Source organism: Myxocyprinus asiaticus, chromosome 31 (genome assembly GCF_019703515.2).
Source record: "Myxocyprinus asiaticus isolate MX2 ecotype Aquarium Trade chromosome 31, UBuf_Myxa_2, whole genome shotgun sequence".
NCBI classification, from domain to species: domain Eukaryota; kingdom Metazoa; phylum Chordata; class Actinopteri; order Cypriniformes; family Catostomidae; genus Myxocyprinus; species Myxocyprinus asiaticus.
In genome coordinates, this window is record NC_059374.1 from 44,140,225 (window position 1) to 44,162,927 (window position 22,703).

The 22,703-nt window shown below is 37.7% G+C and overlaps 4 protein-coding genes across 7 annotated transcripts in view; 2 read left to right on the forward strand and 2 right to left on the reverse strand.

Annotated features, from left to right (window-relative positions):
* The window catches only part of folr (folate receptor), an 8,754-nt gene extending 8,450 nt beyond the window's left edge, over positions 1–304 (reverse strand). Inside the window, exon 1 of the mRNA XM_051665010.1 lies at positions 178–304. Within this exon, the coding sequence (XP_051520970.1) occupies positions 178–197 (20 nt within the window). The 5' untranslated portion in view covers positions 198–304. The remainder of the gene's footprint in view (positions 1–177) is intronic.
* Positions 1–5,871, forward strand: part of anapc15 (anaphase promoting complex subunit 15) — a 337,271-nt gene extending 331,400 nt beyond the window's left edge. For 2 of the 4 annotated variants that reach the window (XM_051665020.1, XM_051665019.1), the window contains exons 2-5: positions 2,274–2,398; positions 2,481–2,540; positions 4,830–4,967; positions 5,262–5,871. In XM_051665020.1, the coding sequence (XP_051520980.1) occupies positions 2,279–2,398; positions 2,481–2,540; positions 4,830–4,967; positions 5,262–5,309 (366 nt within the window). In that variant the 5' untranslated portion in view covers positions 2,274–2,278 and the 3' untranslated portion in view covers positions 5,310–5,871. Of the gene's footprint in view, positions 1–1,378; positions 1,533–2,273; positions 2,399–2,480; positions 2,541–4,829; positions 4,968–5,231 lie in introns of those variants that run through there. The other 2 variants (XM_051665021.1, XM_051665018.1) reach the window with 2 other exon arrangements.
* The window catches only part of phox2a (paired like homeobox 2A), a 180,303-nt gene that overhangs the window by 73,148 nt on the left and 84,452 nt on the right, over positions 1–22,703 (forward strand). The gene's annotated exons all lie outside the window — the stretch shown is intronic.
* LOC127421838 (transmembrane O-methyltransferase homolog) lies at positions 7,905–12,925 on the reverse strand. The gene is made up of 4 exons (XM_051665007.1): positions 12,913–12,925; positions 9,133–9,407; positions 8,672–8,868; positions 7,905–8,574 (listed from the first exon to the last, which is right to left on the reverse strand). The coding sequence occupies exons 2-4, from the start codon at positions 9,392–9,394 to the stop codon at positions 8,254–8,256; spliced, it is 780 nt and encodes a 259-aa protein (XP_051520967.1). The 5' UTR covers positions 9,395–9,407; positions 12,913–12,925; the 3' UTR covers positions 7,905–8,253.

Below are 22,703 nucleotides of genomic sequence, written 5' to 3' on the forward strand. Positions count from 1 at the left end.
CAACAGAGACAGAACAAATACTAACATTCTCACATTCATGTGCATCCTGCTGATTATACTGTAACTAGTTACGAAACATTTTACATTACATAGAAAACAGCAAAATAGAAACATTCTCATGAGTGTTCTCAGACTAACATAAGAAAAGAAGTAGATCTTATTTTCAAGTAAACATACCTAGAGAGTAAAATGTCCATTTTTCTGTTCAAAATGTAATTTTTCCAGATTGTTTGTTACTCTGGACAGTTTGTCCTCCCTTCAGCTGCAGATTAAAGTTTCTCCAGCTCAAGTGTGAAAGTTCTGCTGCTTCAGCTCGATCAAAGTCTAAAGGACACAGTCATTAACACAGGGATGGAATCTCACCTCATGACCAAATTACAGTTTACAGTCACTGTGACCTGCCCTTGATCTGAACACAAAAGCACATGTAATCGTCAAAGTCATCACTATGTAGCAAATGAGTAAAACATGAACTGCATTGATAGTTTTCAAGGTTTATTGAGCGTCGTCAAGATTCTGCTCATTTGTTAAAGACTATATTATGTATAATTTCCAACTTTGCTTTGAAAATGTTTTGTTTGGTTTCTTTATGATATGTCTCATTAAAAGATGAACCTGTTACTCTGTAAATTTAGTACACATAAAGTTAAGTATGGCAGAAGTCTGACGATACTTAAAAACAATATTGAACTAGAAAAATAAGAACGCTGTGAAATGCGTCAACATATATTACTATTTTAATGTCTTTATTTAATGTATCCTGTTTTGTTGTTGTTTTGTTTATACAGCATTTAAAAAAATAAATAATAAAAAAGTGTGTAAAAGGACTCTGCAGTCATGTTCTCTTTGAGGAACTCATGTGATCTCGTCACTCGTCAGGCTCTTGACGGTGATATTTGTATGACTTTAGCTCATAAAAAATTGTTTATGGTGTTTTTAGAGATTTGTAGATATCGTGTGATATGTGCGGTTCGTGTGTGTACAGTGAGCTGATTAACAGGCGGAACTAAACATCCGCTGATGACGTTTCTGACGGGCAACTTTCAGTGCAGCAACAAAGTCGATCTAGCGAGTTAGTCCACTCGGCGGTCATCTTTGGAACGCTCTCGGGAGGTTATTTCCAGTCATGACAGTGCAGCTACTGTCTACATGAATGGAGAAAGACTGAAATCTCAAAAATGAAGAACCAGCAAATCGGCAATAAAATATGACAACAATGGAATCATAAATTGTGCTTCTTTACCTCAGATTACTATAATAAAGCAATTCTCCCATCTTGTATAGCTAATGCGCACGCGCATTCTCGAGTTGATTGACGGACGATGTCTGCATCTAAAAGGTGATTGGTTATTTTATCTGTAAGGCGGGACTTCCTTTCTACGTCCGTTGACCGTTGGGCGCTCAGAGCTTCTAGGTTGAGCGTTCCAATTTCTCCCATTCCTTTAAATAGAAGTGGTGCGTCTCTGCTAAATCATCTCTGGCACCAACTTCCGCCGTGTGCTTACATTTGAAAATTCTGCACACATTTGCAGGTAAATAACGAAGGAAAACTCATCTTTACTCTATTTAGACAAAAATGAAAGAAGCTGACCGCGCAGCACATGTAGTACTGTGGCTGTTTAATTTGTAAAAAAATACCATGGTACTCACATGGTACATGTCGAGTGGTATATGTCAACTATCTTTGGTAACAACGTGGATCTTTATGGTAATTTTTGTAGTGCATAGTACTATCATGGTACATTTTTGTAAGTTATACCATGGTATTTCATTGGTACACGATAGTATTTAAAAGTATACCATGGTAGGTGTCCAAACATGGTATTACTATAGTACTTTTGGGTTTTGTAAGTGAAATAAATGCAATACTGGATCAGCTAGAGATTTTACTGAGTCAGAGCTGTTGATGTGGTGTGTTTCAAAACACTCACATTTATTTAAAGTCATTATTAAAGTGTGTTTTAAAATACTTTCTCCTATCACAGCTTAATATGCAGAGACATACATAAGTAAGCCATTCATAGGTTAATTATTTTGAAAACTGTAAACACTGTTTCTCTGTGGCATTATGAAAATTCCTCTGTTTGTTTCGAGTGACCCGATAACATTGACTCGACCAATGGCGTGAGTAAAGGGGCGGGGCTATCTGTTTGTTTGACCAATGACAGAAGAGGGCGTGTTCAGAAAGCTGTTTTGAAAACAATAATTCCATTTAGTGGTGCAGAAATGACACTTCTCTTCTTCTATATGTTTGTTTATATATGTTGTTCTCACAGAAATGTCCACACTCTTCCCGTCTCTGTTTCCGCGTGTTACCGAGTCTCTGTGGTTTAATCTGGATCGTCCGTGTGTGGATGAAACTGAGCTACACCAGCAGGAGCAGCAGCACCAGACATGGGTCAGTACTGGCTGTGTATGTGAGTGTGTGTTGAACGCTTATAAACTAATGCACGTGTGTTTATGGAAATGTATGTGTTCAGTTGCAGAATATCGCAGAGAAGGACAATAACCTGATGCCCATCGGACGGCCCATCTTTGAGGTGAGTGAGAACTAGTGATATACCAATGTGTCGGTTGCCGATATTTATCGGACAATTATTGACCAAATTAAAACCATTGGTTATAAGCATGAAAATGCAGATATGAAAAAACGATGGTTTATTTCAAATTAATTAGTAACACAAATCCAGAAATAATGATAGCCACAAAATGTAGAAGGGTAAGCACTCCTAAGAACATGTCATATTTAATTTTTATTCTTTCTCGTTCTCACATTAATGAGGAAAAACCGTCATTGCAGACGTGACAGTTGTGAAAGCGGCACTTACCTAAACATGATGAGGTCAAGCCATCCAAAACGCTTAGATACCAGAAGACTTTGATTGCCGAGACATCGGTATTATCCCCATTAATGTTGCATGATTGATTGAGTTGACCCTCCTATTGCGTTCAGAATCTGCATACACCTTTTGCATTCATGGGTCAATTTTGACCCAGTAGAAGTAAAGGTTATAATTAATTCATAACCAGGATTTTACTAGCATTAACAGGTTCTTAACTGTTCACACATGTAAAAAGTTTGATATTTTTGGCATGTTAACTGACAAATATAAAAGTTATTAATTAATGTTTAGAAATAATAAAATGTGGGGGCCTGGGTATCTCAGTGAGTATTGACGCTGACTACCACACCTGGAGTCACAAGTTCGAATCCAGGGCATGCTGAGTGACTCCAGCCAGATCTCCTAAGCAACCAAATTGGCCCGGTTGCTAGGGAGGGTAGAGTCACATGGGGTAACCTCCTCGTGGTCGCTATAATGTGGTTCTCACTCTCGGTGGGGCGTGTGGTGAGTTGTGCGTGGATGCTGTGGAGAATAGCGTGAAGCCTCCACATGCGCTACGTCTCCGCGGTAACACGCTCAACAAGTCACGTGATAAGATGCACGGATTGACGGTCTCAGACGCGGAGGCAACTGAGATTCATCCTCCGCCACCTGGATTGAGGACATCACGAGGATTTAGAGCACATTGGGAATTGGGCATTCCAAATTGGGGAGAAAATAAAAGTAAAATAAAAAAAGAAATCGGAAATAATAAAATGTAGAAATTCTTTGACATTTCAAAATATACATTAACTACAGCAAAACCAGTGAGATACATGTGAAGACATCTTTTTTTATCAACGTTTCTGTGAAATTTTATCTAAATATAACATTATATACAATTTATATGAACATCTAATGTGAGAATTACTTTTACTATGACTCATAACTGATCAATAGAACTTAGTTATGAAACTAACGTATTCTTTTTCAACTAAACTTCATCAAAACAGCTATATAACATTAATACTTCTTTACTAAATTATTCTATTTACTCTCATGAACTGTTGAATGTTGATGTGTGAGTATACTGTAAGCTGATGAACTTTTGTTCTAGTTACACCCCCTTTAAACAGTAGAACCTTTGATTTAGTTCATGTTTGTTACATCTGTCATATGTGTTTATACAGGAATGTGTGTATGTGTATGTGTGTGTGCAGTCCCAGCGAGAGACAAAAAATGAAACTTAAAACTTAAAAAATATGAGTGAAGTATTTATAAGTAAAAATGTAATTCACAGATGTACAAAAAACAAAACAGAAAAAATCTACATAATATCATGTGTAAAGCCACAATTGATGCCTGGGTCAAAATTGACCCGCGAACGCAAAAGATGTAATTTTTTTTTTTTTTTTTTTAAATTTAAACAAATATATATATATTTGTATATAAAAAAAATTTATTTTGATAGTCTTGACAAAGTCCCACAATTTGGTTCCTGTACTAAAAACATTGTGGTATTTGAAAATTATTATCTACCTCTCCCGGGTCAAAAATGACCCGAACGCAATAGAAGGGTTAAGATTGAAATCTCAACATGGCTTTGTGCGATTTTCTAAACCTTAAAAGGCTGCGTTTCTGCATTCAGTGCTTCAGTCAGTGCTGTGTGAGCAAGCGGCGCCCTCTAGTGGTTTGGACGGCATGATTCATTATTCATTATACTATAATAAGGCATTAAAAGGGCATTTTTTTCCCTTTGGTTAAAACTTTTTATTGTTCCATGATGTGGTTGACATTTTTGTGGAATTGCCCAACATATGCATGGTATGAATTTGTAATGTTCTATTATATACAGTACATACATGTGAAATGTAAGTTTTGTTGTTTGGGGCAAAGTGTGCTTAAAAGTCTTTATATTGTGTTTATGCAAAATCTTCTTTTGATTTTGGGGTAAATATGACACACATCGTTGTCAGACGCACGTTTCACTTTCTGTCTTTTTGCAAGACCTTTGATGAGGAAGAGGAGGAAGATGATGAAGATGAGGAGGACAGTGAGGAAGACTCAGAGGACGATGAAGACATGCAGGACATGGACGACATGAACATCTATAACGAGTTTCCTGACGATGGAGAAATCAATGAGGTCAGAGGTCAAGAGCCACACACGCAAACGTCATGAGATATTCTTTTCCATTGAGTTTCAGCTAATGTGGAAGGCACTTACACTGATCTCAGTTATGAGGATGTCAGAAAATCTGCTACGTGATTAAATATTAAAGGCCTCACAATTGTGAAGTCTATTAACTATGCAATGGGATATTTCTTTGTTAAAACAACAGGTTACCTGATTTGACTCTTTATGCGATTATAAACTTCACTTTTGAAGAGATGTGAGTTTTGGTTTTAGGTGAATGATGTGAGTGTCACTCACTGACAGGTCGACATGGAAGGAGCCGATCAAGACCAGGACCAGTGGATGATCTAGACCTCATCAATCCATCATCAAAAGTCTGTTTGTTTTGTTGTTGTTGTTGTTGTTGTTGTTGTCAGAAGCATGAAGATGGACTAGACAGTGTTTGTGACAGAAAGAGAAACAGCTGCCACCGTTTGACTTCTGTGTGCTAGAAAACACAGTGCGCAACTGAAATAAACTGTATATGTGTCATTGCATTTTCAGGTCTGGCCAGAAGAAACACACACACACACATATTCATTTCATATTCACAGACTATAGGAGGAGTGTTATGAAGCGTTATGCATTTAGAGGCCAGCGATCTTCGCACGTTGTAATGCACATTATCTTTCCTGGTAAAATCATCCTGGGAAATGGATTATAACTGACTTACCCCGCAGTGAAAATACATCACCCGTCACTGGAATTAGAGCATCGATAAGAAACGTCTGTTAAATGACAAGTAACAACGGGAACTTCAGGTTAAACTTTGTGCCTCAATGACTGTTTAATGTATTTGTGCTGTTTGTATCATAATTCTTTTTACTTGTTTGGATTAATTATAATTGTAAATAAACAAATTTATAGTCAGTTATTCATCTTGGACAATTCTTACACACAACTTCACATTTTAATAGAATTACGCCCAATTTAATATGATTCAAGACTTGAAGGGAGAGTTCAGTTGTTTATAAACCGGTATGACAGTAGCTTGCAGAAGATCTGTGAGCAAATAATTCTTTTGATATGATTCAGTGAATCAGTTGAGCTGTGAATGATTCATTAGCAAATCTATCTAAATCAAAATGATTTAAAAAAAAAAATCCTTATCCAGTCGTGACAAACAACTGGAAAGGTTGTGTTCCAAATTCATTGTTCAAAAAGTGTGACCGATTGTTTTAAAGTTGTAGAGTATCCCATTATTCATCCTCATGTCATTCCAAACCTGTATGCTGTTAGATTTTCTGTAGAACGCAAAATATACATATAACAGCACTGGACAAACATTGCATAGGTTTGTGCATTAATACATCAAACATTGTTGGTTTTCGAGGGACTTGTAACCAAACGTCATAACATCATGGGCCCTATTTTAAAAGCACTAGTGCTATGCCATAACTCATAAGCGCAAAGTCAGTGGGCACGGCCATGAGGTTTTGGTATTTTCGTGCAAGTATGCACTAAGTCTAGGCGCAAGTGGGTTTGGTGAATTTGCACGTGCAAAGCGCAAATGGGCTGGGTCATGTGCGGTTTAATTCTGAGGTTCTTCTCCAGTTATTGCACCGTCTGTGTCCTATTATATATTCCATTCCCTCAAGCACCAGCGATATAATCAAAGACAGCACATTCATAAGAAGTTGGTAGTGTAAATGGACTGTAAGCAATGAATAGAAAATTACATTCTTTTGTGCATTAACTGCATCCTTGATGAATGTCAGCATATTTCTATGCCTGTGACACGCTCCTTTTATATGCATGGAAAATGTGATTCTCGTCAGGATTTGGATGTACACTCCGTTAAATGATAGAGAACGTAACTATTATTAGTCATTGTCCTCTACAGACATACAAATCATGGCTAGTATTAACGGTGATTGTATCGGCACGCACTTCACTTCTACCAGTCGATTTTAAGTTTGAAAAATGTTATATATTGAAACACGAAAAAATTAAAGCAAAAATATTTCTAAATTCAAATTACACTTCAAACAAAACGGAAATATAATCAAAATAACAAAGCGGTAAAAAAAATCATACCAAATCCAAACATTTTACTCTCTCCAACTTCTTCCACCGGCCCCTTTTACAGTGACTTAAAAATCACTCTATGACAACAGGTGGAAAAATACCAATATAAATTAGATTATAAATGTAATTTGAATATATCCTAAACATAATAATAATAACTAAAACTCTTCTTTTTTTTTTTTCTCCCCAATTTGGAATGCCCAATTCCCACTACTTAGTAGGTGCTCGTGGTGGTGCGGTTACTCACCTCAATCCGGGTGGCGGAGGACAAGTCTCAGTTGCCTCCGCTTCTGAGACCGTCAATCCACGCATCTTATCACGTGACTCATTGTGCATGACACCGCGGAGACTCACAGCATGTGGAGGCTCATGCTACTCTCCACGATCCACGCACAACTTACCACACGCCCCATTGAGAGCGAGAACCACTAATCATGACCACAAGGAGGTTACCCCATGTGACTCTACGTTCCCTAGCAACCGGGCCAATTTTGGTTGCTTAGGAGACCTGGCTGGAGACCTGGCTAACCCCCCAACTAAAACATTTTCAACTGATAGTTTAACACAAATCTCATAAATTTTGGTTTCATAAAACAGCAACAACAGTGATTATCACAGACATATTTGATGTTCCACATTGCATTCAGAGTTTGGACATGAACTTTATTACCACCTGCTGGTGAAATCTCCAAACTGTAAATGCAGGAACTGAGTTTAGACTTTGAAGCCGAGATTAGACCTGCTTCTCAAATGTCTAAGAGCAATGACCTTCTCGCCTACACCCACCTAAAATTGCGCTTAGAGTTAATGCTCTCATGGCAATTGGTTAAGACGTAGCGCACAGTCGTAGCACGTAGCTCTGCGCTTTGCGCACTCGTGAAAAATAGAGCCCCACGTCTACGCGACAGGGACCGTATTCTTAAAAAAAAAAAAAAGAAATTGCGTTTCACTAATAAATATCAACATACAGTTTGGAGCTACATGAGGGTGTGTAAATAAGGGCAGAATTTTCTTTTCTGGGTGAACTTTTCCTTAAAGGCTTGGCACATGGATCAACTGGAGGGCGCTGTGAATGATGGTCTCAATAATGACATATGTTTCATCTCTTGTCTCTTCAATCATCTGATGGGATCAAATAAATAAAACATTTAATAGTCGGTAATGTTAACTGTAAGTGTAAACTGTTCAGTTGCTTGTTGCTAATTTCTCCTGTTTGGGACAAACATTTTCACTTTATCCCGAGGAACCTCAGTTCGGCCATTCCATCACGGATACCACGGATGTATTCCAGTGTTGCACGGTGAACTCTGACCTCGTACAGACCCGAGCGGCGGGCATGTCGCAGGAAGTTTGGCGCTCCAGGAAAAATGACGTTGTCGGCTACGATGAGCGAACCCTCTCCGAGCAGACCGCTACCCTCTAACAGCTGCAAGTCAGGCAGGTAACAGCGCTTCCAGTGATCCATGAACACAAAATCTAAACACTCTACACCGTAGTCCTCACGCAAGCGCGGGATCACTTCATCCGATGGGCGAACGATCAGCTCCACCTGCCCAGAGAGAGGAAACATTGATTGACTCTGTCCAACTTTATATTAGGTGTCTTTAACTACTATTAACTATGATAGATCTTCGTTATGATCTCACCATGTCGTCATCAAAGCCCGCCAGACGAATGATCTTTTCGGCCACTACAGCGTTTCGCTCGTCCATCTCAATGGAGTAGATTCGAGCACCCATCGGAAGCGAACGTGCGATCCGTACAGTGCTGTACCCGCAGTGAGTGCCCAGTTCCAGCACAGTGAGCGGACAGTGTTCCTGTAGTAATCGGTCCAGAATCTTACCTGCTCAAAGAAAATTAGTTTAATAATGTCTTCATTTACATTTTCGTTTAAGGCATTTAGCGTACGCTCGTTTACATAGTGGCATAAAAAGTGCTTTAGCTGAACAGATGAGACTCTTGAGGGCCCCTCAAACATAATGCAGTTCTCTAAAGTGCCACTAGTGGCACAGAAATGACACTTCACCTTTAATGTTTTTGAGCTACAGGTTCACAGGTGGTACCTGATTGAAGGTATGATATACTGTATTTTTGTGTGTGTACATACCTTTCTTGGGCCCGATGTTGCTTATAAACTCAACTTTGCTGCACCATTGGTCAAAGGTGTTCAGGATGCTCTCAGGGTCACCGGGCATGGCGTGGGTCAGAATGTACTGATAGGCCCGTTCTTCTCGACTGATGCCCGTTAAACAGTCCCGCACCCACCGGATCAGAACAGCTCGATACAGCAGCACAAAATAATAGCGATAACGAATAATCATTGTGAGTAAAAGAGGAAGTAAAGCCAAAGCGATCGCAGGAGAAACCATCTTCACCTCTGACCTATAAATATAATTCTTTATTAGTGGTGTTTGTTAAGACAATCATCACTATTACTATTGTTTATAGTGATTTGATCAAACCTTTAACACTAAGTATTAAATGTCAGCCAGGTGAATATAAGTCTGTAATTGTGATCCGTTAGTAAAGTAACAGCATACCTCTCCTCAACAACACACATGAGGTATCATTCATGTCTGGAGCACAAACGCTGCAGGATGACTTACAGACTGAACATTCAAAAATATGGTATTAACAGGTTATATGTGTAAAAATATGGTATTTCCAGGATATATGTGTAAAAATATGGTATTTCCAGGATACGTATCCAAAAACATGGTATTACCAGGGTACATGTCCAAAAAACATGGTTTAACCAGGGTACGTGTACCAAAAACATGGTATTACCAGGGTACATGTCCAAAAAACATGGTTTAACCAGAGTACGTGTACCAAAAACATGGTATTACCAGGGTATGTGTCCAAAAACATGGTCTTACCAGGGTACGTGTCCAAAAACATGGTCTTACCAGGGTACGTGTCCACAAAACATGGTATTACCAGAGTATGTGTCCAAAAACATGGTATTACCAGGGTACATGTCCAAAAAACATGGTTTAACCAGGGTACGTGTACCAAAAACATGGTATTACCAGGGTACATGTCCAAAAAACATGGTATTACCAGGGTACGTGTCCAAAAACATGGTCTTACCAGGGTACGTGTCCAAAAACATGGTCTTACCAGAGTATGTGTCCAAAAACATGGTATTACCAGAGTATGTGTCCAAAAACATGGTATTACCAGAGTATGTGTCCAAAAACATGGTATTACCAGAGTACGTGTCCAAAAACATGGTATTACCAGAGTATGTGTCAAAAAAACATGGTTTAACCAGGGTACATGTCCAAAAACATGGTATTACCAGGGTATGTGTCCAAAAACATGGTATTACCAGGGTACGTGTCCACAAAACATGGTATTACCAGAGTATGTGTCCAAAAACATGGTCTTACCAGGGTACGTGTCCAAAAACATGGTCTTACCAGAGTATGTGTCCAAAAACATGGTCTTACCAGAGTATGTGTCCAAAAACATGGTATTACCAGAGTACGTGTCCAAAAAACATGGTTTAACCAGGGTACGTGTCCAAAAACATGGTATTACCAGGGTACGTGTCCAAAAACATGGTATTACCAGAGTATGTGTCCAAAAAACATGGTTTAACCAGGGTACGTGTCCAAAAACATGGTATTACCAGGGTACGTGTCCAAAAACATGGTATTACCAGGGTACGTGTCCACAAAACATGGTCTTACCAGAGTACGTGTCCAAAAACATGGTCTTACCAGAGTACGTGTCCAAAAACATGGTATTACCAGAGTACGTGTCCAAAAACATGGTCTTACCAGGGTACGTGTCCAAAAAACATGGTCTTACCAGGGTACGTGTCCAAAAAACATGGTTTAACCAGGGTACGTGTCCAAAAACATGGTATTACCAGGGTACGTGTCCAAAAACATGGTCTTACCAGGGTACGTGTCCACAAAACATGGTTTAACCAGGGTACGTGTCCAAAAACATGGTATTACCAGGGTATGTGTCCAAAAACATGGTCTTACCAGGGTACGTGTCCACAAAACATGGTTTAACCAGGGTACGTGTCCACAAAACATGGTCTTACCAGGGTACGTGTCCACAAAACATGGTATTACCAGGGTACGTGTCCACAAAACATGGTCTTACCAGGGTACGTGTCCACAAAACATGGTCTTACCAGGGTACGTGTCCACAAAACATGGTATTACCAGGGTACGTGTCCAAAAACATGGTATTACCAGGGTACGTGTCCACAAAACATGGTCTTACCAGAGTACGTGTCCACAAAACATGGTCTTACCAGGGTACGTGTCCACAAAACATGGTCTTACCAGAGTACGTGTCCACAAAACATGGTCTTACCAGGGTACGTGTCCACAAAACATGGTCTTACCAGGGTACGTGTCCACAAAACATGGTCTTACCAGGGTACGTGTCCACAAAACATGGTATTACCAGGGTACGTGTCCAAAAACATGGTCTTACCAGGGTACGTGTCCACAAAACATGGTTTAACCAGGGTACGTGTCCACAAAACATGGTCTTACCAGGGTACGTGTCCACAAAACATGGTTTAACCAGGGTACGTGTCCAAAAACATGGTATTACCAGGGTATGTGTCCAAAAACATGGTCTTACCGGGGTACGTGTCCACAAAACATGGTCTTACCAGGGTACGTGTCCACAAAACATGGTCTTACCAGGGTACGTGTCCAAAAACATGGTATTACCAGGGTACGTGTCCACAAAACATGGTATTACCAGAGTACATGTCCAAAAACATGGTATTACCAGAGTATGTGTCCAAAAACATGGTATTACCAGGGTACGTGTCCAAAAAACATGGTTTAACCAGGGTACATGTCCAAAAACATGGTCTTACCAGGGTACGTGTCCACAAAACATGGTATTACCAGAGTACGTGTCCAAAAACATGGTATTACCAGGGTACCAGGGTACATGTCCAAAAAACATGGTCTTACCAGGGTACGTGTCCAAAAACATGGTCTTACCAGGGTACGTGTCCACAAAACATGGTATTACCAGAGTACGTGTCCAAAAACATGGTATTACCAGGGTACCAGGGTACATGTCCAAAAACATGGTCTTACCAGGGTACGTGTCCAAAAACATGGTCTTACCAGGGTACGTGTCCACAAAACATGGTCTTACCAGAGTACGTGTCCAAAAACATGGTCTTACCAGAGTACGTGTCCAAAAACATGGTCTTACCAGAGTACGTGTCCACAAAACATAGTTTTACCAGGGTACGTGTCCAAAAAACATGGTTTTACCAGAGTACGTGGCCAAAAAACATGGTTTTACCAGAGTGCGTGGTCAAAAAACACGGTATTACCAGAGTACGTGGCCAAAAAACATGGTTTTACCAGAGTGCGTGTAAAAAAAATAAATAAAAATGCTATTACCATGGTATTTTTGGTACGTTTTTACTAGAATGTTGTGGGTGGTTGCTAAGGGATTGCTTGGTGGTTGCTAGGGTGTTCTGAGTGGTTGCTTACTGGTTCAAGTCAATAGAGTCTGACCTCAAGTCTCTATGATATTCTGGTCTCTTGATATGGAGTTGAACACAAAATGTAATACTGTTAGAGGTTTGTTCAAATCAGTATGAGCAATAGTAATAGTGAGCATTGACTTTAACCCCAATAATTATACATTTCCAACTACTCCAAACAGAAAATACTTTTACAATTTAATGTCAAATATGAAAAAGCTACATGACAAATAAATTCCCTTTGTCTTTGCTCAACAGTGTGATGTGACAGAACAAGACACCAGAGACCTTTACACACGGCTGAACTGTTCTTAGATCAGTTTCATTCAAACTAACACTGAGAACATTAAGAAATACACAGTAAATTATTATCTGATAGTGAAATAAATACCTTACCAGATCTGGAACACTCTTGATTCACAGAAATGAGGAGATCCAATAGTGAGTGATGGTGTTCGAAGAAAAGAAAAAGACAAGTAGAAACACACACGGTTGATGCTCCTCTGTGTGTGTATGACAGGTGTACTGGAACGCCAGTCATGCAGCAGCCAATCAGCTTCTGTCATTTGAATAATTGATGGAAAGCTTATGGCCTCCTCTTACAATGACACACCTGAGGTCATCACATGACTATCCTACAAAACAACATCACTGCAGAAATTACACTGAAAACACAAGTCTGGTATTTTTGGTGGTTACCTGGGCGTTGCTTTGAGGTTGCTTTAAGGTTTGATTTGAGGTGTCATTCATGTCTGTAGCACAAATGCTGCAGAAAGATTTACACACTAAAATAAAACTTCACAGATAAAGTGAAACCGAAGCAATTAGATGCAACTTTTATTGAATGTTCTAAAATTACATAAAACATTATTTTTAGCCTCTTAACAGTTTCTCCCTGGTCCATCACATTTACACATTTACTGTAAATAAATATTGAATTTTTAAAATGTTTCATTAAAAAAAAAAAACTACTATTAAAAAAAAAAGTATCTGACAGCATATCCAATGTCCAGATTTAAAAGTGTACATTTTAGTTTTCTTAAAATGGAAATAAACAGTGGGCCCATTCATTATGGAGCTAGAACAATGACTAAAGTATTTAAAATCTTAATTTTGTTTATTTAATTTTTGACATGTAACAATTAACAAAACTGGAGATTTCTGTGGCGTATTTTATACATTTTTATTTTTAAACAGCAGATTTTATGTTTGGAATTTTTTAGAGATGGAATTAGCTGTAAATATTCTTATTATACTGTAAATATACAGATTCAGATTTTCAGTTTTCAGAAATTCAGATCTCATAAATTCAGATCATAAACAATTTGAACCTGTATTTTTAAAATCTGAATATTTGCAGCTAATTACACGTAAAAAAAAAAAAATACTTTCGTTTTGTTAAAAGTCACATGACTAGAATTCAAATGAGCAAAATAGAGCTGTTCAGCTTGTAGTCCAAAAACCTGGAAGAGAATTCGCCTTGGGTTTCCTCTGGATTTTCCAATGGGTTTTTATAATGGGGTTTTTGAACTTAAGAGTAAAATAAAAATTCACATTTGCGGTATGACTGTGTGTAATTTATGTTGTAGAACAAAACGTCCACGTATTGTCAAGTAATGTCACCACAGACCTTATTTTACTCATAAGATGAAAAAACCCCATAGAAAAATCCAGAGGAATCCCATGATGAATTAGACTTCCGGATTCGCCTACAAATTGACGTCACGGCTGAACAGCTTTATTCCGATTCCGATACTTTAGTCACTGTTTTAACTCCATACTTTACCCTGTGGAACATGGAAGCTTGACCTTTGGCCTAGACTAAGAAGAAATTCAGCACTGCAAATACAAACTTTTCAAATTCAGATCTCAAAAATTCATATCATAAACAAACTAGGCCAAAGGTCAAATTTCTGTGTCCCACAGGGATAAGTTGAGGTTATTAGAACAGTCGAATGTTGCACTTTGTGTTAATTACCAATTTAAGAAAACTACTAATTTTCATACTAACAAATTTTAAAAAACAAAACTGAATTTCCAATGATTTTCATTTTCACAGAAGAAGCAAATGGGTCATTTTGAAAATGCAGCATGTGATAGATTGTTCAAACGCTTCACTGACGTCTTCATTATTTCTTTGCATTAATCATTCCAGAACTCAGCATGTTTATGGACTGTGTTTTTCTTGGCTTATTGTTTGATTAAATACTAAGTGTTGGTCTGGTTTGCAATGATTGGTCCATCCAGGGGCTGTGACCTCAACAGGCTGAAGTGATAAACTTCTTAAGCTCTTTCTCGTCACGAGACCATTTGACAAGTGTCCTGAGGACCAGACGCTCGTTGTGCATGTCACCCAGGGTGATGTAAGACCCTGCGAGCGGTTCCTCCAGTGCCTGACAGGAGCAGTTTTGTCCCTCCAGCACCCAGAGGATGCTCTGCTCCATCGCAGACTGCTGCTCCTGCTGCCCCGCCTCCCATCGAAGAACACGACCCTGAGGGACCACATGCACGTCTGCCCCATCCTGAGACAAAGAGCTGATCCGTAGTCTGAACGCTGGAGAGCAACAAGGCAAGTATGGATGACATGTTAAGGCCAAATGGACAGAAATGTGACCTGTTAAACACTAATATGCAAGGGAAAAAAACTGATAAATAATCCAAATGTCATCTGAACAAATGTAATATAAATGATGCACAATACAGTTTCTAGGCCGGTAAAATTTTTTTATGGCTGGTAGATTTTCTCAGTTCACTCGCCATTGGCAGGTGTGGCATAAAGTTCATTTTAACGACTATGTCTGGATTCAGACAGCACAAGCCTGAAGTTACTCACCAAACTGACTCTTACAGAAGTTCTGTTGGATGAGTCTGGACTGCACACATCAGAACCTAAAGAAAACCAGGAAGAACTTCATCACCCACACTGTAAACCCTAATGTTTCACATTACTGGAAAAAATCAAGTTGGCTTAACCCTCCTATGGTATTTGGTCATTTTTGACTGAAATTAATTTTCCTCATTTCATAAAAATGGTTTCTTTGTCTGAGCAGTGCTTGGTGACTTTTCCACCATTTGCCATCTGAACATAAAAAATTGGGCTTGATTCGATAAGTCTAGAAATTTGCATGTAAATATGATCAAAATAACATGAAATCCCAAAAGAAATGCATAGTTATTTTTTTTACTAAGTCTAAGTGGTCATAAAAAAAAAGGAACACCTTTGGTATTCGCAGTCAAAACTGACCGACCATTGAAAATGAAACAGAAAAACATTTTTTTTTTTTTTGTATCTGTCAAATGCAATCAATAAATAAGCCACAATGTAAAAAAAAAAAAAAACAGACAGAAATTACAGGGTGAGACTCTAAAACATCCTCAGAGCAAAACATACACTTCAACTCACACACAAACACTGTTACACACAAATGAACTGGTGAGACTATAACACAGAGCTTAATACCTTTTTTATATTTGTCAAAAAAATAAATAGAAATAAATAAATCAGTCATTATGTTAAAAACACACACAGAATCAGGGCATCAATAAGTGGAGCTCTACAGCTATCTTTTGGTCATTGTTGGCATTACAAGTTATCTGTTGTTTTCCAGCTGATGACAGCAATCTTACACACACACACACACACACACATTTGCAAAATACATTTTACTATAGAAAGTTTGAAATTGCGAAATGTTTACTCTGATTCTTTTGTTTTATACTCTAATTGAATTTTCAGAATTTTGCAGTTCATTTCTGTTTCTTGATGTTTATTGTCTTGACATTAATATACATTTACTTTGAGTTATTACATTTTTATGTTTTAAATTATTGGTAGAAAAATGTTTATTCTGTGTCTTCTCTTTGTAACACCATGGTCAGGTTTGACTGTAAGCATAATGACAACTGCAAAAACTGACACTTCAAATCAATTTAAAATGCTAAACTTTGACAAATAATAGTTTGATCATGTCTAAATATATATCCAAATGCATATCTTGTGATAAAATATAAAATTAGGTTTCAACAAGTCATCAGACTACACAGTAGGACATCTACTGTCTGTTACTGGCATGACATGATTTTCAAGTCATTTTATTTATATTTTGTTCTCCAGATGGCAGAAATCTGCCTCCAATTTATGTCACATTCTCATATTTTCTTCATGTTTCAACTTATAAAAGTGTAGGTACTGAATTTTTATTTATTTATTTTTTAAATTGCTTATTTGTATATGCAAATTAATGGTAAAATTTAGAAATTTACATGTAAATAAGATCAAAATACCATAAAATCCCCAAAGAAATGCATAATATTATTGTTTTTACTTCATGGAAGAAGAAATGTTATCATTGTCATTATAAAAAAAAAGGATTACACATCTGATCCTTCTGGTCAAAAATGACCGTGAATACCAAAGGTAGGAGCCATTTTCAAATACCATAGGAGGGTTGATTAAACATTACTTGAAATGCCAAGTTTTTGGGCTCATAACTCAAGTATTTATGTTCCTTTATCTTTCTCAAAAATCCATATACTTAAGATTTTAAGTGTTAATAACTCAAACTATTGAGTATGAAATTGAGGAATATATGGGGAATACCCATAATTCCCTGCACTTTATTTAATTATGTTTCCTTGGTCAAAGGAACATATGGGGGCATTGAAATTAATAGAGGTTTTAGCTTTTTTCTGGTATTATTTATGTTGTTTTGTTGCAAATAGTTGTTTTATGTGATGTCATCATTAGGGTGATCTGTGTCCTCTTTGGTCATGTTGAACCCTGTTAACTCTGTTGTTGAACCTCAGTTCTCCTTGTGCAACTGAAGTACAGGCAGTGCTGGGTAGATTACTTCTGAATTATAATCAGGTACTGATGTTTTAGCACATAGCTAGGCATTGCTAGCATGTTTTAGCACTTAGCTCAGTGTTGCTAGCATGTTTTAGCACTTAGCTAGGCATTACTAGCATGTGTTAGCATGATGCTAGAATGTTGCTAGCAAGATTTAGCACTTAGCTAGACGTTGCTAGCATGTTTTTAGCACAAAGCTAGGTATTGTTAGCATGTGTTAGCATGATGCTAACATGTTGCTAGCACATTTTAACATTTGATTATGATTGACATATCTGATGTAGAGTGCAGCTCAAACAGTAGGTAGGGATATTTGACAGCTGCTACTAGTGATGGGTCATATTGTGCTAAGCGTTAATAAGCCCTAGAAAGCCCAAAAATAGCAACCCGTGACTGTACATATTTGCAAGTGACTTTCTAAAAAACAACAAAAAAACAAAACAGGCCAAAAGCGGAATTGGCAACTAAACGGTATCAGGTCTGTGTGCAGTTTCACAACCCTACCCGTCTCTTTTCCGAAAACACTCAAAGATTTAACGAATGTATATTGTAGGTTGCCTGATTTAGAGTGAAAAATGAGAAAAATTACGGTGATCAATAAATTATGAACAATTTACTGCCATTGCCTAATTAACATGTAATCATGTAATCCGTAAAAAAGTAACTGTAGTTGGATTATGGGAATTATTAAATGTAATTAAAAATTACTTGATTTTTGTAATTTGAGTACATAATACAGATTACATGTAATCTGAATTACTACCCAGCATTGAGTACAGGTGTCTATGCATTTCTGTGGAGGAATAAGTTTAATGACTGACCTAGAATCAGTTATAATATTCTTTATTTAAGATGTGTTATTGTATGACCTAAATATGAGTCCATTCAATTAAAATTATTAAGTAGAAACAACAACATTTAAATAGCAAATATGAGTTTAGTCTACTTGCATCTAGTTACCCTAATATAGTTAAATTCATTCTATATTATCACCAAATTAAGTGAACTTAATCTCACAAGTTTTGGAGATGCCATTACTCAATTCAACTGAGAGAACGTGTTTACTCAATCAAATGAGTAAAGTCAATTTATTATGGTTTTCAATGCAGAGGGTCAGAGATTATTCTCACAAAGCTACACTTTAAATATCAGGATAAAGTCTGGTCCACATTGCAGATCATTCTGACAGGAAGATTAAATATAAAGAAACCAATATCTGATCATCTGAAAACGGCAATGCCTTGTAAATGAAAATATGGTAGCCCAAAAATGACTAAATGTTGCAAAACAGTTATTGGAAATTGTGTGTGGACTTCACGGTCAGAATTTCGGTCTGTCTAAAAGTTTCATGGACATATCTTGGCATCATTATATATTTTTTGAAAAAACAAAAAGGTGTTCTTTCAGGTACTTAGAAGCAAGTAAAGGTCAACAAGCACTAGTTTGTATAATCTACTTTGTTTTGGAAGTTTTTTTACCTGAAATAATCTACATTACAAGTTCTTTGTAATGATGGAAATTCTGTAAAAGTCTTGATAAAGTCAGTGTACATTTTTGTCTAATTTATTTGGTGTTATCTGCACAACTGTTCGTTAAGATTGTTGCGCCATTATTTGAAAATCTACCTCCAAAACCAAACAACATCCAGAAAGCCTTGAACAACGAGTACTGTAATCTAATTACTCTTTTAGTCAAACAAAAATTACATTTTAAATTCTTGGAGTCAGATTACAGTTACAGACTTTCCATCAAGTTAATTACTTTTAAGTACATATTCTAGAAATAATATTATTTATGTAAAATATATTTAAAACACGAATCGTTTATTTACTGTTAGTAGTGTTTTTGAGACAGATGAAGGGGCAGAGATAATGAACAAGGAGGAAATTTATGGGTCAATGACGTGCCGCTCATATTTTGTCTAATAAATTATTCAAAACTACATGATAAAATGCAATTCACACCATCGGCAGGCGCATCTCTCGGTACCCGATACCCATCGGCATCGGTTTACATACTGAGCGCACAGTGCTGAACTCTGCGGACGTGATGAAGTCAGACACCGTGTTCGCCGTTAGACCTTCATGACAAGCATCTTCATCATCGTTGTTTTTGTTTTGCACTGTTTAAAAAGTATGCAGCTAAGCTACAAGTGCTTTGGCAATACAAAATATTTCTGATGTAAACAAAGTAGATTAAAACTGAGTCCGTCCCATATGAGTGTTTATCCCAGCCTTAAAAAGCACAATAGTAGTCCATGTTTTTGGATAAGTACCATGGTATTCTTTAAAGTACCTTGGAGTACTATATAAACGTTGTAACGTTCCAGTATCATAGATCAAAGTAGCCTACTGTGGTAGTACCATCTGAAACTGTTCCTGCACCATGGTACCGCCACAGTACTTTTTGTAAGAGCAACAGTTAGATATAAAAAGTTGAACATATGGCACACAAAACCAGCCCAGATATCACACGTATACGTCTGCTAAACATCTCAGAGACATCTGATGAATGTCTTATAGACGTATTGAGCAAACAATGTAAAAAACATGCCTTCCAGATGTAAACAAAGACATAAAATAGAACTCTGGGTAATGTACATGTGTTATCTCTAAAGTAGCTGTTTCTCACAATTATCACTAGATGGAGACATCCAACATACGTGACCAAACAGAAACATGCTAAAAATGTATCAGTGCGTTTTCAAAAATAACTAAATACTAAATACTAGCAATAATTAAAATCATTACTTAATTTATCTTAATTAAATAAATGCCATTTCCTTTGGGTTCATCTGAATTCATAACCACTGTTTACAAACGTATGTGGTAAATGTGGACACTATTATTGTCAATTTTTGACTGTTTACTCATATGAAGAATTAGATGATTATGATTTTGTAATATTTCAGTCCCCAAGACTTTTTAAAGTGGCAGTTCACTAAAATGAAATGTAAATAATTATTGCATTAAAACAATCTTAATCATAAAAGAATATCTTTTTTCTATCTTTTACCAAGCATTTTGTCATGTCCCAGAGGCACTTCACTGAATTTGTACCAAGAAAAAATTAATCAAATGTGCACACTGTCAATCATTTTGTCATTAATGTAAACATTTATTTGTGTCCTTTGCTGAGAAATATATTTTACCAAAAATGCATGATGTTTAATAAAAACCAGGCTATAAAGATTTGTCCCTCAGTTTGAACTCAACCCCGTCACACCAACCACTTTCAGCCCATAGAAAATATTTGTTCCACCCATATGTGACATTATTAACCAGAAGTGACATCATTCAGCTTTCTTCAACAGCGCAGAAACAGGTAATAAATATCATAATTTGTATTCATATTTTGACGTGTATTATAGTAAGACAGGTCTCGTCAAGCTCAACAACTCAACCCCGTTACATGATATTAAGATATTAAATCGGAGTCACATGGCGCCATACGAGAGTCGGACGTGTGAACGGTGAGCTTTACACACTTTGCTAGTTTTTAATACTTTTTGTGTCATAAACCAGTGAGATTCAATACACCCTATTCCATAACTGTTCTATGAAGACAATATGTCAAAGAATTCAAAATCCTCGGGCTCTGGAGATATTAAAAGACACTTATGTGCTCAAGCTGATACCCCTGACAGGGCCGCAGACCGGGGACTCGGTTTGGACGATGCGGTGGGAGAGATTCAGCGTCAACTGTCGAGCATGTCAGCAATGCTGGCGAAGGTCGTTGCTGACTTGGAGGATCTTGCTGTAATACGTCGATCGATCACTGCTATGGAGACGAAATTCACTGAGTTGGTTACAAGAGTGGTGGATGTTGAGAAACGGATTGATTATCTGGAGTCATTGTAGAGGGAATTAGCTGCTAATCTGCTAGCGACCAAGATGGACTTGGAGCGCATTTGGGAAAAGTTGGAAGACCTTGAGAATAGTAACCGGTGAAACAACTTCCGAATTGTTGGAATTCCTGAGGACGAAGAAGGTCGAGATATGGTGAAATTCCTAGATGAGCTCTTCTCGAGTCTGCTCGACATAACAGGCCATAAGCTGGAAATCGAGTGAGCTCAGAGTTCCAGCTCAGAGATCCGCAGAAGGAGACAGGCCCCGATCAATTCTGGCTAAATTTCTGAGATCATCCGATAAAGATCTTGTTTTATGTGGGGAGTAAAGGAAGGCTTTCTTGGAAGAAAAGCATTTTCTTGTTCCCAGACTTTGCGAATTCGACAAGAGAGAAACGTGATTGATTCAAGGAATGTAAGAAACTCTTACACCAATGGAAGGTCGCTTTTGCACTGATGTTCCCGGCCAGATTGAGAATAGATACTAAGGATGGCCACAAAATATTTACATGCCCACAGCAAGCAATGTCCTTCATAAAGTCAATGACTGAGTAAATTATTTGTGGTTCTCATGTTGCAGCCGAGTGGGCCTGACTCACTGAACATTCACTTGACTGTTCGAGGAACTGAGGGCCTTTTTTGTTTCTTTTTGTGTTGGTTCCACCTAGCGGCTGGAGTTTGTTTTGGGGAATAACACTCCTTCAGGACAGTTTGTGGATGAAACTGCATGTTCTTTGTGCTTATGCCTCTTATTGGCTGGAGTTTGTTTTATAGATTATATTCTGTTATGTAATTCTGTCTCACAAAATGTGTATAGAAAAACCGGACTTGAGCAATCCGATGGCAAAGTTGTCGCGGGGGTTCTCATAGGCGTACATGGACTGTTTGAGTTTAGAAGGATGGACTCCGGTTGGCGCTGTCGTGCGTGGGGTTAATGCGCACGTTTTTCTTTTTTCTGTTTGTTTTGTTCTGGGGGAAGTTCGGGGTTTGATTGTTGCACTAATGTTGGAATATGGTCATTATAATTTTATTTTTGACACACAATCTATTTTTTAAAATATGTTAAAATGTCAAATGTTAAAATGAGTGTACTGTCTCTCTCCACGTGGAATGTGAATGGGTTGGGGCACCCCATAAAAAGAAGGAAGGTTATTTATTTTCTTTAACATAAGAAATATGTTATAGTGTTTCTTCAAGAAATGCATCTTTCATTAATAAGTCCCCTTTCTGCTGGTCAGAGTGGATTGTGAGGGGGGTTAATACACTCGGTGTCCTATATGAGAGTGGAGTGTTGAGATCCTTTGAAAATCTGGTTCAACATTTTGGGATTCCCAAATCTCAGTTCTTTAGATATTTACAGCTGTGACACCTGCTCTGTACAGTTTTTGGGAGTAGCATACACCCCTCTAAAGCGTCAGATACTCTGGGAGAGGTGATTGCTGATTTTGGAAAAGGTCATGAGGCATCAGTGTATTACTCCCTGTTAATTCA